This window comes from Hyperolius riggenbachi, chromosome 1 (assembly GCF_040937935.1).
Source record: "Hyperolius riggenbachi isolate aHypRig1 chromosome 1, aHypRig1.pri, whole genome shotgun sequence".
Lineage (NCBI taxonomy): Eukaryota > Metazoa > Chordata > Amphibia > Anura > Hyperoliidae > Hyperolius > Hyperolius riggenbachi.
This window is the reverse complement of record NC_090646.1, coordinates 452,173,216-452,191,751: the sequence shown is the minus strand read 5'-3', so window position 1 is coordinate 452,191,751 and position 18,536 is coordinate 452,173,216. Positions and strand designations below refer to the sequence as shown.

Genomic DNA, 18,536 nt, shown 5'->3' with positions numbered 1-18,536 from the left:
TTTCGCTTTTGCATTTGAGTGTAGCCGCCTACTTATTCTTGCTTAAACAAGCTCAGAGTGCATAAAAACTGCCATGTTTCTTCATGTTAAATGGAGTAAACCGGGTGCAGTGTATTAACTACAATTTAAGTTGCATTAGTGTTTGTCACACATAGCAAGGAAATCTAAGCACCGTCGCCAATGTCAGTTTTATTTCTGACATACAGCTGCTATTTCCTGCATGAGTTTTGATGCGGGGACACCATCTCAGTAGTGGCACTGAGGCATATGACACCTTTTCATGTAATTTTAATGGTGCTATTGCTGTATTTTGCTTCAGAAAAGAGACTGAGATTCAGCACATATTGATGAGGGGTACAGCGATCTCATCTATATTTTGTGAGAAAATAGAAAACAGACTAGCACAGTTTGTTGTGTGCATGTCCGTGTCCCCAGATTATAGTTTATGTAAGCAGACTACAGGGAATATATAGCAATCTTTATTCCGTATAACTACTCTGAGAAAAAAAATTATGCATTTAAATATGAAATATTGCATAGGACTCTTTCATATGTACCTAATATATCCAGCAGGTGGTGATGTCCTTCACTGTTCAGAACAAGACTGTCCTTGCTTTCTGGCACCTGCATAAGCCGATATTTCAGCTTTATTAGCTGGAATGACACATCAGTCTTGCAAAATAAAATAATCTGATCTCACAAGCAGTAAATCGAGAAAAGTGTTTTTCTCCAAGATTGTTTGGAGCTTATCTACTGGCAGCACAATATGCATATGAAATATTTATAGATAGTATTTTGTGTATTACGAGAGTAAAATGTACACTTTTAAAGCTGAATACAGAATATAATTAATAAATGAACATTAAACATTCCCTTTAAACCAACGCCATTGCACTTGTAGGTTCAATGATGACTACACTACAGGTTGGTTTATAAAAAAATCTAGTCCACTTTAAAAACTAAGCTTTACATATAGCAAGCATGTGCATCTCAGTAACCCATAGAAACCACATCTGAACATTTCCTTCATTAGACTATGATTAGTTGCTGTGGATAACTGCATGATGCACATGAACATGTAACAATCTACTACTGAAACTTTTAACCACTTTAAAGTCATGTGCCCTCATTTCTCCTAAGTTTTCCCCTAGGAGATAATTTCTCTTCTCCTATTAAAAATAACTTTTTAGCAGTCTGCAGTTAAAAAAAAAAAAAAAGCTGAAAAAGTACTTGCTAGCTGGTGGCTTAAAGTCATTTTATTGATAAGGGCCTATATGCAATTCACTTTTCTCCTGAGTTTTCTCTTCGGGGATAATTTTTCACCTTTAATTTAAAACATCTTTTCAGCACTTTGCAATTGAAAAAGTATCAAAAAGTAGAAGAAAAAGTACTACCAATATTATTTTGAGTATTGTATTGCTTGCTGGTGGTTTAAAAGGCATTTTATAGTCAAATTTGAAAATATCACCTAGGAGAAAATCAGGAGACAAAGCTAATTGCATATGGGCCTAGGTGTGAAAATATGATCCAAGAGAAAAAGTGAATTGAATAAGGGCCATAGACCTCTTCAGTGACAGCAAGAGAAATAGAATGTGGGAACGTAACCTTACATTTTGGAGGACAGTGCTTAATCTGAGCATCCCATTATTCTACCCCCCTCCACTACATGCATAGACAAACACACACATACACCACTACTAGTTCTACTACTCTACTACATATGGGCCCGTATGCAATTAACATTTTCTCCTAGGTGATGTTTTTACATTTTGTCAATAAAATGCCTTTTAAGCCGATAGCAACCAAGAAAACACTAAAAATAAATTTGGTACAGTAATACTTTTTCACTTAGTTTTTGGTACTTTTTCAATTGCAAATTGCTGAAAAGGTATTTTAAAGAGAACATGAAAAATGGTTTCCTAGGAGAAAACTCAGGAGAAAATGTAAATTGCATAAGGGCCATTATTTCACCATGACACATGCACTGCTACTTCCCTCTAATAACCTCAAGCACATATAACAATGTTCCACCACAAAAATATAATGCTACTCTATCTCCACACCCTCACATCACCACTACTCTAACCACACTGTGGAGGTTTGTATTGATGCCAATAGCACTAATTTATTAACCTTACAGAAACTTTCCTAAATTCTAATATGACTCATCCAAGGACTGCAAACCTCTGCCACTTAACAGCAATCAAAAAGTTATAAATTCAGTGATCAGGTGCTGCATGATATCTCCATCAAATTAAGCTGCTGGATAAAAGCCAGCAGTGATAAGTTTAAAGATTATCCTGATAGGCACTTTTCCTCTGATCTAGGAAGGGAAAGGTGTTGAGCCTACCAAACCCAGCAGCTGCTGATCAGTTAGTTAACCAGTTTGGCCTATCTGGACGAGCTTCCTCGTCCAGATAGGCACTGCTGCTGCCGCCGCCTCGTGCGCGCGATCCAGAGATCGCGGTATTTCTGCCCCCAGGAAACGTCTCCCCAGCATTTTAGTTCCTGGATGCGAGATAGTTCGCATCCAGGACTTATTAACGGGTGATCCATTAGGAAAGTGACAATCATTTAAACTGATCATCTTTTTTAATATGACAATCAGCTAATCATCAGATAATCTAACATCTGTACAAGACATTAGTCGCACACCTGGGAAATGCATGTCGTTTGCACACCATGTATTCTCAGCCTCTGAGGCAGGTAGGCGAAGGATCAGCACAAGGGCCAGGCTAAGGATCAGCACAAGGGCCAGGCTAAGGATCAGCACAATGGCCAGGCTAGGAATCAGCACAAGGGCCAAAACAACAATAAATGTCTATGCTACCCACAGTGGCAGTGCATCTACGGTATGAAATGCTAAATTCTTAAAGAGACTCCGTAACAAAAACTGCATCCTGTTTTTTATCATCCTACAAGTTCCAAAAGCTATTCTAATGTGTTCTGGCTTACTGCAGCACGTTCTACTATCACCATCTCTGTAATAAATCAACTTATCTCTCTCTTGTCAGACTTGTCGGCCTGTGTCTGGAAGGCTGCCAAGTTCTTCAGTGTTGTGGTTCTGTGATGCATTCCCCCCCCCCCCCCCCTCCAGGCCCCTCTCTGCACACTGCCTGTGTATTATTTAGATTAGGACAGCTTCTCTCTTCTCTCTTATCTTTTACAAGCTGGATAAATCCTCCTCTGAGCTGGCTGGGCTTTCACATACTGATGAATTACATACAGGCAGAGCTGCAGGAAGAAACAGCCTGACACTTTAGTGGAAGATAGCTGCAGGGGGAAAGAAACACACAAATGATCTCTTGAGATTCAAAAGGAAGGGTGTATACAGCCTGCTTGTGTATGGATGTATTTTCTATGTGTGGACATACTGTACATCAATCTACTTCCTGTTTTGGTGGCCATTTTGTTTGTTTATAAACAAACTTTTTAAAACTGTTTTTAACCACTTTTAATGCGGCGAGGAGCGGCGAAATTGTGACAGAGGGTTATAGGAGATGTCCCCTAACGCACTGGTATGTTTACTTTTGTGCGATTTTAACAATACAGATTCTCTTTAAAGAGGCGCTGTAGTGACAGATGTAAACCCATATGTATGTTAAAGTGTAACTGTCGGGCATAAAATCAAAATCAATTCTTTATTTTTATCTGGTAAACAAGTAATAAGGGTGCTAACCAGGCAATGCAAAAGTTAAAATCACTATTACTTTTCTTGTTTATAAATGATCATTCCCCAGTTTACCTGACTCTTATTTGGTACACACAAAATTTAGTACACAAAAAGGAAGTTGCAGGGCATGCTTGGTTGTCCTTTTTTGCTAATCTACTTACCCTCAGACTTAACTAATGCTGAAGCCTCTTTCTCTCCTGTTTTCCCCTCCCACACCTCTGTTCCTCTCTGATTGACCAATATTTCTCATGCTGAGACAATGCACTTTCTATAGTGAAATGCAGGCAAATCAGGCAGAGGAGAGTAAGGGGGGAAATGACATCAGGAATGACTTCAAAATAGCCACAGTGAAAATGGGAAATGCTAAGAAGGATTTTCACTTTTTCTTACTGTAGAAAAATCACTAAAATCAAAATGTGGACAGTGCAATACATGTGTTATGTAAGTAAAGCAAGTATTTATCTACTTATATATTTGTTTTTTTTTTCTGAGTACGGCTGACAGCTCTTCTTTAATTATCCTGATTTTTGCATCAGAAACACTTCCTATATCTATATATTGCTGTAGATCTAGCCCAGCCTTCCCAGTGATGTCACAGCCTAGGTTGTTTAGCGATGCAAAATTCTCCTCCCAGAGCATTCAGGGAGACCAGGACACATTTGCAATTAACTTTTTCTCCTGAGTTTTCGCCTATGTGAAATTTTCAATAAAATGTCTTTTTAACCACTAGCAAGCAAGAACAAATTTTTTGACAGTATTTTTTTATCTTTTTGGTACTTTTTCAATTGCAAAATACTGTAAAGTTATTTTAAAAAGTTGAAAAATTATCTCTAAGGGCTGGTGCACACCGAGCGGCTTTTTCAGCGTTTCTGCAGCAGCTTGTGGCTGCGGATACGCTTGTTCAATGTATCTCAAGGGGGTGGTTCACACCAGAGCGGGAGGCGTTTTGCAGAAATGCATACTCTCGGGGTGAGGCATTTTTTGGATTGTGGATGCGTTTCTGCCTCAATGTTAAGTATAGGAAAAACGCAAACCGCTCTGAAAAATGCTAGATCAGAGCGGTTTTGCAGGCGTTTTTGTTACAGAAGCTGTTCAGTAACAGCTTTACTGTAACCATATCTGAAATCTACTACACCAAAAACGCTTCCCAAAACCACAAAATGCTAGCTGAAACGCTACAGAAAAATAACAAAAAGCGTTTCAAAATCTGCTAGCATTTTGCGGATCTGCTAGCGTTTTTTGGTGTGTACCAGGCCTTAGGAAACAATTGAGGAGAAAAAAATAAAAAAAAATTCTACTGGCTTCGGAACACTGAGTATACAAATATTCCGCAGAGTAGCACCTGGCAGCACTAAAAAAGTCACCACCCGTTATAAATTCCAGAACGTAAATCAGGGAAAGGAAAGGGTGAAGAAAGATTTTACAATGGTCAAACACTAACTAAATAATTTATAAAGTAATATTGTTAAAAATAAATCATAATTACATTATTTTCAGTACAGTTCCTCTTTAAAGTGGAACTCCAAACATGTGTCAGGCATACACACTCATAAAAATAAACTACATTATATTGTATGGACAAGTAAAGTGACATGCAATGTGTGCTACCTCAAGCACCCAATCAGAACTACACTTTCATTTAGTGTAGAACTTCGCACTGTGTGGAATGAACTAAAGGCTTTCCTTTTTAGAAGCTTTTATTTTGTTGGCATTTTTTGTGAGTATACAATGGCCTTGCTACTTACTGAGCCAGTGACCCAAAGCAAGCATGTAATGGCTGAAGTCAGAAGTTCTGACCTGTATGCTTATTGCAGGTCAATGACTCAATAATAAAATGGACATGACAACTAGGGAACTTCTGAAGAAAGTAGTTAGTCTGTTATCACATATGTACTTCTAAAAATGTTTCGTATGAGTTACCAATTTGTATTGCTTAACTACGGTAAATAATTCTGGATATGCATTGATCAGCCAAAACATTAAAACTTGCTGCCCAATATTTTGTATGTGCCACCAAACAACTATTATCATATAAGGAAGAGACTCCAAGACCTCTGAATGCGTTCCATGGTTTCTGGCACAAGGATGTTTGCAGCAGATCCTTTAAGACCAGCAAGTTGCAAGGTAGATTTTAAATGGATTGGCCAATTTTTTCCCCTGCGGATAAAAAATGTGCAAGCACCTGGTTAGCTACATGATATAAACAGTAATAAATAAATAAAAGCCCAGGGTCCATATGCAATTAATATTTTCTCCTGAGTTTTCTCCTAGGAGATAATTTTCAGCATTTTACAATTAAAAAAGTACCCAAAGGTTGGAGAAAAAGTACTATCAAATTTATTTTGAGTGTTTTCTTGCTCCCTGGTGGTTCAAAGGGCATTTTATGGCAAGGTGTGAAAATATCAAAAAGGAGAGAACTCAGGTGAAAACATTAATTGAAAATGGGCCCAGGTCTCCTGTTCCCCTTACTCCAGTTTTGAAGTTTAGATACTCATTTTAGGTGCTTTTTGGTGGTGGTCCGGTTAAGTCAGCATGCAACCAGATATTTCCCAATGGGAGCCATTGTAATGAGAATCAATGTTACTCACTTCACTGGCCAGGTGTGACTGACCCACGTATCGTACACTTATAAACCTGGTTGTTATGGTTTCCTGTGCTCTGCCCAGTCTTCCCCATAGGTCTGTATACTTGACCCAGTAAAATGTATAACGGCCTAAAAAACAACAACATTCCAACACTGGGACTGATGAAAGAAACTTGAAGAATCGAGTTCCTCCTCCAATCACACACCGAGACACATTGGAGAACCCAATGCAAGTTTAGGTCTGAAAGCTAAAATCTAACTGGTTGCTGTGGTTAATGGCCCTGTCGTATATCTGCTCCTGTTTTCATAAATCAGTCCCATTGTTATAGGGTCAGTAAAGCTGTTCAGAGTTATTGCTTCTGTATCACGCAGAAAGACTTATGTTTCTATTAACTAAGAGTGAGCCACATAAAGCTACATATATTATTTTTAGCACTTCGGCAAGATGGAAATATTTAGCAGCGCTTTAACTCCAGGTCAGAATTGACTCGTGTACACAGTTATTATAATAGCAAATCTGCAGAGTTCATTTGAATGAGGAAATAAAACTGACAGGTTATTACTATGAAAAGGTCGGGATTGTAGTAAAAACAATTCTCAGTTAATGCGGTAACTTTTTATGTGAGTTTTAAAGAGATTAAAATGTCTTATGCATACATTATTGCTGCACGCAAATAAATAAATAAAGCTGGTGGGGAAAAATAAGATAATGTTAACCATTAAAATATTGTTTTAAGGAATAGAGATAAATAATAATAATGATATGACAACCTAAGCACTCAGCATCCTTACATTTTGTCAAAATGTAGTTCAATGCTACAGACTAATTACCTCTTCATACAAATACCCTCGAAGGCTATTTACACTATTGATTGGAATAGAGTGGATAATAGCTGCCTTACACAGCATTATAGTTATTTCCATGGTAAAGGAAAACAGGCAATAGGAGGAAATTGACAATTCAAAAAAAAAAAAAGAAAAAGGTACAAACCCTATATGAAGGTCAAATTCTTGCTCCTAATCACATTTTTTGTCACCGCTGGGGGTTATTTAGTATGGGGGTTATTTAGTTACGGCAAACATATAAAAAGAATGGTGTGAACTGTTAGGACGAGTAATGTACATATTTAACCAACAAATGTAGAATTATTGCTGAACATCCCTAGATGACATGAAATTTAGTTTTTTCTTGCTGGTATACTGGAGTGATGTATTTTCTAATAGATAGCTACTTTCAAGACATGGCCTTCAACTAAACATAGAGATTGCCATAGCTTATATAAGCTGTAGCAGGCCTAATGTAAGAATGAATCATGTATTATATCTATATTCATACACACAAAACCAAGAAAATGTACACCATTTTGACAAAACAGGACAATAGACACATATGGTAAAATCTAACTTATTTACACGTCTTAATACCAGGCCTAATATTTCAACATCAATAACCTAAGAAGCCTTTTCGTATCAGTTTCATTTTCACATACAATTCCCTATTAAGCTGTGCTAAATTTATCTCGGCATCTTCGACAACTTGTATGCATGTATGTAAGGCCCCAAAACTTTGCACTATCAATTAATTGATGCTACAAACAGACATGCATTGTGAGTTTGTTATGTGAGACAGACCAATCTATATGTAGAAACCATAATCACTAAAGAATAAACCAAAATAAGTAGTAAGAGTACATCCCTAAAAAAAGACAATTTCTATCTTTTAAATCCATACTAAAATGGCAATTTTCAAATTCAGGGGAGTCAGAAAATAGAGAATTCCACTAAATCTGATTGGCTGCTAAAGGCTAGGGTGTAAATAACTCCTTTGGCAAATCAGCCAATGCATTTGTTCTATGTTAGCTGGTTTATTTCTTTTACTATGTCATACGCATCTTAAGAGGTCAGTGTCTTAAAAAAAAAAAAAAGAAGACGGAGCTACTGTCACGTAATAGAACATTTTTGACTGCTCTCCGCCCCTTCTTGACAGCTCATTATGCAGCATTATACAGCTACAAGCACAGGATCAGAATATTGAATTTTGACCCTTGCTTTAAATGACGTTATAGGTGGGTGGAGAATTGGAAGGAGAAAACATTGTTTCCTATGACTATTAGCTGACCTCCCATATTGTATGTGCAATATGTTGAGACGGTTTGACATTTTTATGGCTTTAATACTTTGGTATTATAATTGTGCAAATGCAGATGTCTCCTATAGGAGCCAATCTACAATTTCACAAAGCATTCTAGCACATCAGTAAACAGTATAAAAAATGGCGTGTGCATGCATATGTGCATGTTTTCTCTTATTCTTATCCTTATTGATAACATGTGTGTACTAGATGGGTACATCCAAACCTATAAAACACCAGTCAAATATTTTGGTAGTGCAACATGCTTAAATGTACTTTAACTGCAACAAAATAACTAATACAAAAATTGTGTTGCTTATCTATAAAAATAAGATTAAAAGCCTGGTACTACTTATGTGATCAAACATGTGATATATAGTTCTGCCATTGATTTGGTAGGAACTCTGGTGCCTGACTAAGAAATTACCATTACATAGTCCAGTGACATTACTACGATTTATTGCGCTATAACAGATAGTTTAACTGGTCATACTACAAAATACCATTGCCTTCATCAATGTAATGAATTTTCCTTGATTAAAAAGCAAAGGGTTATTGAAGGCTCAGTAATTTTTAAACTTCTAAGATGTGGCAATCTTAAGTTTCTATGGTGCTATAAACACAATGTAAAGGGAAAATGTTTTTAATTTTGTATGAGCATCCTAACGAGTCCATACGCACGCTGAGTGGAAGTGTTCTATGTTAGGCTATACACTGTTACATTCCTATCACAAATACATATCTGATGGATAACCACTACACGCAACAACAACAAAACAATCTATAAACATAAGTTAAAAAATATTGTATATATGTTTTATGATATCTATCTTTAGAATAAATATATTGCAACTATTATTATATACAAATGTATTATTTTCCTATGTTTCTTTTACTGGAGGAAAAACAAATAGGTACCAAAAAATTACAAATTTCCTCTAATCAAAAATCCACACACTGTACAAATTAATTCTACTTTATTTGATATATATATATATATATATATATACACACACACACTTACAATTAATATTAATGACCAATTTTTGAAAGGCAGGGGTGATCATTTTTTCTTCCCCTTTGTATCTTTTCAAAGGAAACAATATGTAAAAATGTTCAAGCTACTTTAGCCTTGAAATTCAATAAATAAAATGCAATTGAAATTACATTTAACAGCATTTTTGCTAATGACTATAATTTGTCACAGACTATGGCCTGCCGCTATTGAAATTTAGACATACTTTAATTGCCCATGGGGTAAGATGGCTAATTATGAAAAAAAGTTTATCCTGCACCATACAGTATGACATAAAGATCAGCAACAAGCTCTTTGAAATGTTCACAGGGAGAATTATCTGTGTCTGCTCTTTATAACTGCAATCAGCTCATCCAGATCATTTATTAAAAGACATGAAGTCTATTGCATACAAATACTTCAAAGATGACTGTTTTACATTAAAAAGAAGTACAGCACCAACTATTATCTAGGTAATAAAAAGGAAGGTGTTCCTTTTCCTTTTATTATATTTACACATATTATTTCACATCCATCTGAGATAGTAAAAGATGTCATATTCCTCCAAAATACATCTCTAATTCAGTTTGGAATATATTACAGGTAAATTGAAGTCAGCAGGATGAGCATGTTTGAATATAAGGTAGACAGACATACTAAATGGGTAATCAGTTTTATTTATCAGGATTATGTGTTTTGGCTAATTGCGATCTCAATAAAAAATGTAAAGGGGAGGGGGGGGGGACTAGTTAAAAAATAAAGAACAAAAATGTGATAGTACACTACTAGGGAAACTTGTATCCATTTACAGCCAGCTCGATTAACACCTGTGTGGTTTTAAGTTACATGTTCCTGCAGAGCAAATGTCAAATGAAGGCATTTGCAGAGACCTTAGGAATTTTAAGGAAAGAAGAAAAAAAACATAATGGATTTAACCCATTCTTTACAAAAGCTCTGCCTTCCGCAACTTCATATTACCATGTCACATTCACTGAATATTGCTATGACATATATTTAAATTGACTGCGGCTATTATAGAGCATAATACTGAAAAAAATGAATGATGATCAAGACATTAGGTAAACACTAGCATCAATAAAACACCTATTGTTTATTCCATTCAGGGCCATATTACATCTTATTTTACTCATCAAATTAAAAAAAAATCAGGAATTAAATCCTACAAGTCCATGTTTTTACCACCTCCTGCTTCATTCTCTAATCTCCTTTCTGTTTCAATGGCTAAATTATTTTCCCTGAAATTAAAATGTGTCAGTAGAGTGCAAAGGTTACGCAGGGAGGTTAAATGCTTGTGGCCACTTATAATAAACAAAAAATGGCTTTGAGAAAGAACAGGGAGCAATTGTTATATATTGATTCAGTTAACGCATTGTATGACCAAGGTAGGAGGCAGCCTGATTATTAATAAAACATAACGTTGAAAATAAAACCAGTATTTACCATATTTTATTAATCATGTCTCAATTTCTCCAAATAGTTGAAAATTAATAAATGATAAACATAAAGCGAGAAATAAAAAATGGGCCAGAACACGGTGTGCATATGTGCTTATATAAAACCTTATATTGTATATCTATATCCATCTAGACACACACACATAGATAGATATAGATATATACGGTAAATATACCGATAGATAGCTAAAACCTTACTTTACTGCTGTCAAAATATCACTGGAATATATATATATATATATATATATATATATATATATATATATATATATATATATATATATATATAGTGTGTGTGTGTGTGTGTGTCTGCTTACTTAGTAAAAAGCACCATTTAACACAAATGACCCAATCTACAATTCAAGAGGATGGGCCCCAAACGCAGCAATTTATGCTCTGGCTTAAGCAAGGCATGGGGAATGCTGATGTGCTCTGGAGTCTGCTGTGCATGCTAAAGATTCATTCCTCAAATAGTGGCCCTCCTGAGCTGAGCATTAAACAGGGACAAAGAGGCAAACAGCAGGGGCTTCTATTCAAGCTTCAAAACTCAAAGCTGTAAAGCCAGCCAAAACCATGGCCATTAAATGATGCACGTTTAAACCATCCAAACTCTTTTTATTTCTCTTTAACCTATTCCCTAATATCTTAAGTCTTTTTATCCTCTAATGGTCTTCTTCAGCAAATGCCAGACTAGAGCACATCAGTATTTAAGGGAAAAAACAGCTATTTAGAAGCCAAACTGTGATTCCCATAGTATGACAATATTGAATGGAGTGCTGCCTATTAAAAATAAGAAAGAGAAAAAGATTGGATTAAATGTGATGCTTTCCTTTCACCTTGTGCTTGTAACAGGGGAATCAATCTAAAATTACCAAGCAGCAGTGCACACGCTAGGCTAACCTGCATCTCCCAACATAGAGGAAAAATAAAAAAAGCAAAGACCAGGGGATTTGTGAAAATAAAGTTATATTAGACTGCATTTCACATTTCAAAAACATACAAATATATTCATGCAAGAAATAAATACATTACAGAAAAGTTTCTTGGCTGTTTTCAGAAATCTTGAATGATCTTTAGAATAACAAAGCTATTCAACATGAATAAAGCATTCAGTAAAACATCCCATAGAATTCAGAATGTAGGATTGCACGTGTGTTTGCTATGTGTGCAATATATATATATATATATATATATATATATATATTACCAACATACGCAATTAATGGTGTACAATGTACAAGTTACAGTAGGTTATTGCAGTTTCAACAGATAATAAACCACACAGCAGTTCAGGTAGCTGATCCAAAAAACTGTGGCCCCTAGAACAACAATGGTTACTTTTATGTGTCTATGGCAGTGTGTAAACACAAATAGCAGAGGCATATATTATAAGTAATGTTCTATTACTGTACACTTGTGATACATGGTAAGTCCTAATGATGATAAGGTAAAGGGTTATATATCTCTTCAAGGGTTGGTAAATTGAACTGTAAACATTGATTACCCTCTGTCCTTGCCCTGCAGGCAGCTCCAATTAATTAACTGATAGCATTTTATCACGACTATAATGGGAAAGAATAGTTCCTCTTTTGTATAGGTACAAATACGGGGCTGGGAATCGGTATGCACTCTTTGCAGTTTAACATCCACATGCAAGGATATATTTATTTATGAGTTGGAACTCAATTTGGGGGAAAAAAAGGCCAATTTAAGTATTGCTTAATCAGGCTTCAAGAAAAACTATTCAGATAATGCTTGTTTGTAGAAGCTTTAAAAAAACAATATTAGTATTATAAGTATTTTATGGAAAATATACAAGTAGACATTGTTTATGAACTCTTGGCAGTTTAACATCCACATGCAAGGATATATATGTAAGACAGAACTGAACTTGGTAAAAAAAAATGTTTACTTTAAGTATTGCTTAATCAGGCTGCAAGAGAAACTATTCAGGTAATGCTTGTTTGCAGTAGCGTTTAACAAACACTAGTTACAGGTCTTTTAAGGAAAATATGCAAGTACACACTGTTTATTAAGCCTTGTACACACTTTCAATTATGATTGGCCAATCACTGACTGATTTTACCACCTCAATGTAGTATGAGAGTCAACAGATATTGAATACTATGAGCAGATTGTGTAGGTAGTCTCTTATACTATATGAAGATGGTAAAATTGGTCAGTGATTGGTCAATCATAATTGAAAGCGTGTACAAGATTTTAGTTGGTCTAATTTGGGCATCTAAGGGTGCATATACACATCCAATTTTGATTGGCCAATCACTGGTCAATTTTGCCAGCTCCATGTAGTATAAGGGCCAACAAATTTAGAACACTATGAACAGATTAATTAGGTAAGCTCTCATATTACATGGAAATGGTAAAATTGGCCAATCATTGGCCAATCGAAATTGGATGTGTGTATGCACCCTGAGGCTTGTTTGATCAGGATACACATTTACTTTTTCAAATAGAAAACATATTAAGAACAGGTGAACATTGAAATCTAACAACTGTAAAAGTAGAAAACAGAGAACCCACAAAGTGTATAATTAAATATATATACCTTCTTTGTTGGTTTGTTGGTTCTTTGATTTTTCCCAAGGTGTGATAGATTTGTCGTCTTCTTCTCCCTCCATCAATGATTTCTCATTAGGCATGTACCAGGTAGAATTATGCTCTGCCATAAGAGAGTCAAGGTCTATCGTACTCATAGAATTTTTGACATTGTCAGAGCAACAACTGTTCAATTCACTGTCCACATTTTGAGCAGTGCAGTCACTTTTTTTATTTTTCATCCCCAAGGGCTGGTCTTCAGAAATGCTGAACTGCTGTCTCTGAAGCTGTATCTGTGCTTGGAGTATCTCTAGAGGGTGGATTTCATCCTGGGTTGATGTGCTAGTAGGAGTTCGAACCTGTTCCATCCCTGGAGTGCCAGGGTGACCAGCCCCAGTACTGCTCAACCCATAACTGTCCGGGAGAGAGGTAGTGTTATTTAGTAAATTTAGACCCATTGTCTTTTGTCCATTAAGAAGTCCATGTTCACTCCGCTGGATTTTTGGAGACCCTGTTACCAAAGGACAGTTATTGGGTTTTGATATGTTATCTGAACTAGAAGAAACTTCATCTTCATTACCATATGTAGTGTTGACATCCTCAGCAAAGTCAACATGAGGTGAGCTACTATCTGATTTAGTCACACTTTGAATTCCACTGTCCAAAGATGACATGAGGTCTGGTTGGTCACTAAGAAGTAGCTCATTACCTTTCCCCCAAGATGGCGAAGTGAGTGGCTTTTCATGGGGAGTTCCACCAGGTTCAACTGGGTTGGCAGTTTGGCCCTGCTGCCCTGGACTCACAACAGCACCCCCACTGTCTGCAGAGAACTTATCAAAGTAGTTACCTGGGCTAACATGTCCACTGTCTCTTTTTCTCCTACCCCTCCCTCGTCCACCCCCAGTCACTGGTTTGCCATCATTGCCAGGAGTAACATCAATATTATAGTTTGGGGAAAGACTAGTTTCTCCCTGTGAGGGTTGAGTTGCACCACTTTGCCCTGTAGATTTAGTGTTATTAGTTGTAGCACCTGGACCCTGATTGCCTTGAGTGGAGCCTCCAGAGAAATAATCAGAACTAGTATTGTTCCCACTGTTGCCATTTAGCTCAGTCTCAGTTTGACTCAGTTTTCTCTTTCCCTCTGCTTGGCTTTTTTTATTAAATGTCACATTGAGATTAGGTGCACCTAAGCTAGCAATCATGTTCTGGCAGGCTGTAGAAAGGGCAGCTAAGCAACTTTGTCCAAACATGTTTTCTTTTGCACTAGCCTTACTGAATGAACCAAGGGAAAGAGCCCCTAATTTGCTGGCTGTTGAGCGCTGGCTAGCTTGGAAATCGGATTGTGTTGGATAGGAACTTGGGGATGAATTTACACCAGGTGGATTATGTGGAGTTGACTGTCTATTTGATCCAACAAATGGGAAGCCTGGCTGTTGGCCTATAGCTGGTGCTGTAAAGTCTGGAGCGCCCCTTCTGTCTGCAGGGGCACTGTTCATGCCCACCCCACCACCCGGTGACTGCATTTGTGAAAGGTTAGCCATGTTGTTTCCAAACTGAGAATGCATACCTGGAGAATGTAAGGCAGGAACATGTCCTTCTCCTGGCAACCCTAATGGCTCCTGCAAACCCAATCTGCTAACGCCTGGCCTAAAAAGCATATTTGATCCATTTTGTTGTAAATTAATATCATGAGTTGTAGGGTCAGCGGGGAGATTGGACCCACCCATCCTCCTTTGCAAAATGTCACCTGGTGGGTGAGGTCCAGGAAACCAAGCATTTTCCTGGCCTACATGTGGATTCTGAGGGTCAAAGTTAGCAATCCTTCCTCCTTCACGATCAAAGTTAGGCTGTGGAATACTCCCCACTTGGCCTCCATGGACAATGCCACTTTGGTTAACATCCCCATGATGGCCCAACTGCTGCAAATTAGCTTGTCTCATTCTCTGTTGCTGGTTTCTGGAAGCCATTTGTTTAATTATCATTGCTGCATTCTGTCTCTGTTGCATGGATTGATGATCTGAACCAGGGTGCTGCAGTGCTGGGCCAGCTGGAAAGCTGTCTGGCACTTGAGGAGGATATTCACCTGGCAAGCCAGGGTATGTAGAGGGGGAAAGGTGACTGTCAATGCCAGCATTGTGAATGCTGTTGTTATTCCATGCTGCACAGTTATCCACCCCATGATTATTTGGAAAGTCAAACCTTGGCCTTTTAGAGACATTCATATAAGGGGGATCAAAGTGCTGCAATCTCTGATTTGGAGGTTGCTGCGGAGGTCCTTGCTGCATATTGAACACAGATTCAGAATATGGGTGCATATTTCTATTCTCTAGTCTCTGGATAGGGTATTCAAACTGTGAATGCTGGCTCGGCATTACTGGTCCAGTGTCCGGTAAGTTTGAGTTAGAGGTACTGCCTTCTGTTTGCTGCTGCCTGGTTATAGCTGGCGGGCACGAGTTTTGCCTGGCAATTAAACCTGTCGGTTGCTGCTGCTGCTGCAGGAGGGGATGTCTGGCATTTACTGCAGACTCCATGCCCACAGGTATCTTTCGAGCACCTCCAAACCTTTCAAAAAATACCCCATGTGGCTGTTGTGGGTGAACTTTTGACATGCTCACCATGTTAGGAGGTCTGGGTAAAACAGAAGCCCCAGGAAAGGTACCACTGGGAACCTGCCGACCAGCAGCATAATGGGCCTCTGACTCAGTAGGAGAAAAAACTGGTACCTCAAAGTGTCCAGATGGACCATCACTGGGATAATTGTATTCCAGAGGATCAACACTTCCTTGATTATGCAGTCTCCTTTGTTCCAAACTGTGAGAATCAGAACTAGTGGATGCAGGAAGCCCATGAAAGGAGGCAGCACGGTTTGGAGACTGGTCCAGGGGGAGGCAAGGAGCAGGGACAGCATGGTTAGAAGCAGTTGAGTTGGAGTGTTGAAAGTCAGGTATATTACCTGGTCTCTGCTGGCCAAAACCTTCTCCTGATTGGTTCTCTGGCAACTGTTCATAGCCTTCACCAAAGCCTTGCTGATTGCCAAGATTATTGTTATAACCCATCAGTCGACCACCATGCAAACAGGATGCTGTGGCATCAGGCCCACCAAAGTTGGCAGGGAAGTGAGGGTGATGCTGGTGAGGATGGCTGTTTGGGTGACCATGATGAGGATGCTGCTGGTTATTGAAGAACCCATGAACAGGCTGTGGTTGCATACCAGCAGCATGAATATCTGAGTGTCCTCTTGCATGATATCCATAAGGCTCTCCGTTCAAATTGAGATTCATGCCTAACATGGATGGTTCACTCAAAGCTCCCAAGGCAGGATCCACAGTCCCAGATGTCCCCCCAGAGTGGAAGGCAGGGTTTTTGAAATGAGAGCTCATATTCATCCCGGGCTGAGGGAAGTTTCTCTCTCCTTGGCCAGTGCTTCTGCTATTGATCTGTGGCTCAAACTGCTCCAGCCCAAACATAATTCCAGACTGATCAATAAGGCATGACAGTTCTTTCCACTGAAATTGCCGTGACACTCAGTCCTCTTGGTGGCAGAAAAACATGTAAGGAGCCCAGAGGAGTCGCGGGCTTCATGCAGCTCTCTCTGCTACGGTCTTTGGAGGCAAGAATTCAAGTGTGAGAGAAGTAGAAGCGATGTTGTGTGGAGCCCTCAACAGATGAGCTCACATGTTGTAATCTGATAGGGCCTGTGCAGTGAGATCACAAATAAACACTTTCAGTCGGGATCTCATGCAGCGCTCAGGCTCAGCCACCAAAACACACATCCAAAATCTGCCACGATAGTCCCCAAGTGCTTGCTCTGCAATGCAAATAGCAAAAGTCCAAGAAAGGCTACAGTCACAAGCGATCGATTAGACAATCGTGCACAGTCCTTGACAGGGGGGTGGCGAGATTAGCTCTTCCCCAGCAGACAAGCAGCTTGCAGTCGGATCTCCCTATAGACTGGCAGTGGGGATGGGGATGTCCAACTGATGATGGCAACTTTTAGCTTGCCCACCTGCATTGTAGAGGTTAGCTGGGCTCTGCACCACGTCTGTGTGCCATCTGGCTGTGTGCTGATGTCTGTGGCTGGGATGGACAGGCAGCAGCAGTGATCAGCCCCGTGTCAGCTAATGCAAGGTGCTTTTGTTCCTCCGGATGAGCGGCTGCTGGTGGTGCTCCAGTGCCCGGGCTGCTGGTGCTGCTGAGCCCGGGCGGCCAGTGCTGCAGAGTGCAATGGCGAGGCTCTTTGTTATACAGCAGCGGGGCTGGCAGCCTGGTGGTGTGCAGCAGAGGTATCCGTGCGATGCTCTCTCAGTCCGGCCGGTAGTGTGAGATCCCTGAATGTGTGTCTCCCCTCGCCGATCAGCCAGCCCCACCGAGCAGCAACAAGTTTTGCATTTCAGCAATCAATTCCTCACTCCAGCTCCTAGCCAATGTCAGCGCACGGAGGGGGCGCGGCCACCGCTTAAGGTGGTCCTGCTACATTACAGCACTAAAACACCTATAAAGATCTGCCATGTATTTCCATCATATAACAATATAGCTTGATGAAATCGAGTCTGTCCGTCTGTCTTGACTTTTTAGATGATCATGTCCTGTTCCTAGAAATACTGGCACATGCAGCTGCAGCAGGAAGGCAGAGTATCCTTTTGTCACCGGCTCAGAGGAGAGCGGGCACAAAGAAAGGCAACAATGTGCTGCTGGAGGTGTGGGGGGGTCACAGGAGGGCATGTCACTGGGTGCTGGATGGCAAGCCCGTCTATGGCAGCTAGGCTTGGGCATCTCTGCAGTGTGTCCTTAATGCACGTGCTGAAGTTTTGGTCCTGAGGAGTCAGTTTTGTCTCTAGGTCATCGTCAGCTATATGCGATCTCTATAGATTGTCTAGCAGTCTGTGATTCATTGTGAATAACTGATGCTTAGCTGTGTATGTGTTTTCACTGAATTATTATTATTACTATTATGTATATAGAAGTTGTCCATAATAATCTTACAGGGATCATTATTGATACCTTTATTTTTGAAGTGGCTTTTTAAGGGTTATAAGTTTATAAAAACTTCTCTACCAAGTCATCCCATTGCACTGCTGATCTGTATGGCAGGGTGATCTCTG

General features: G+C 39.0%; 1 protein-coding gene across 2 annotated transcripts in view; it reads right to left on the bottom strand.

The window, feature by feature from the left end:
* Positions 1-17,809, bottom strand: part of MN1 (MN1 proto-oncogene, transcriptional regulator) — an 85,451-nt gene extending 67,642 nt beyond the window's left edge. For both annotated transcript variants that reach the window (XR_011021904.1, XM_068238746.1), the window contains exon 1: positions 13,445-17,809. Coding sequence is in view for 1 of the 2 variants with exons in the window: in XM_068238746.1 (XP_068094847.1) it covers positions 13,445-16,901 (3,457 nt within the window). In the remaining variant the exon portion in view is untranslated. The remainder of the gene's footprint in view (positions 1-13,444) is intronic.
* Between the last annotated feature and the right edge of the window lie 727 nt (positions 17,810-18,536).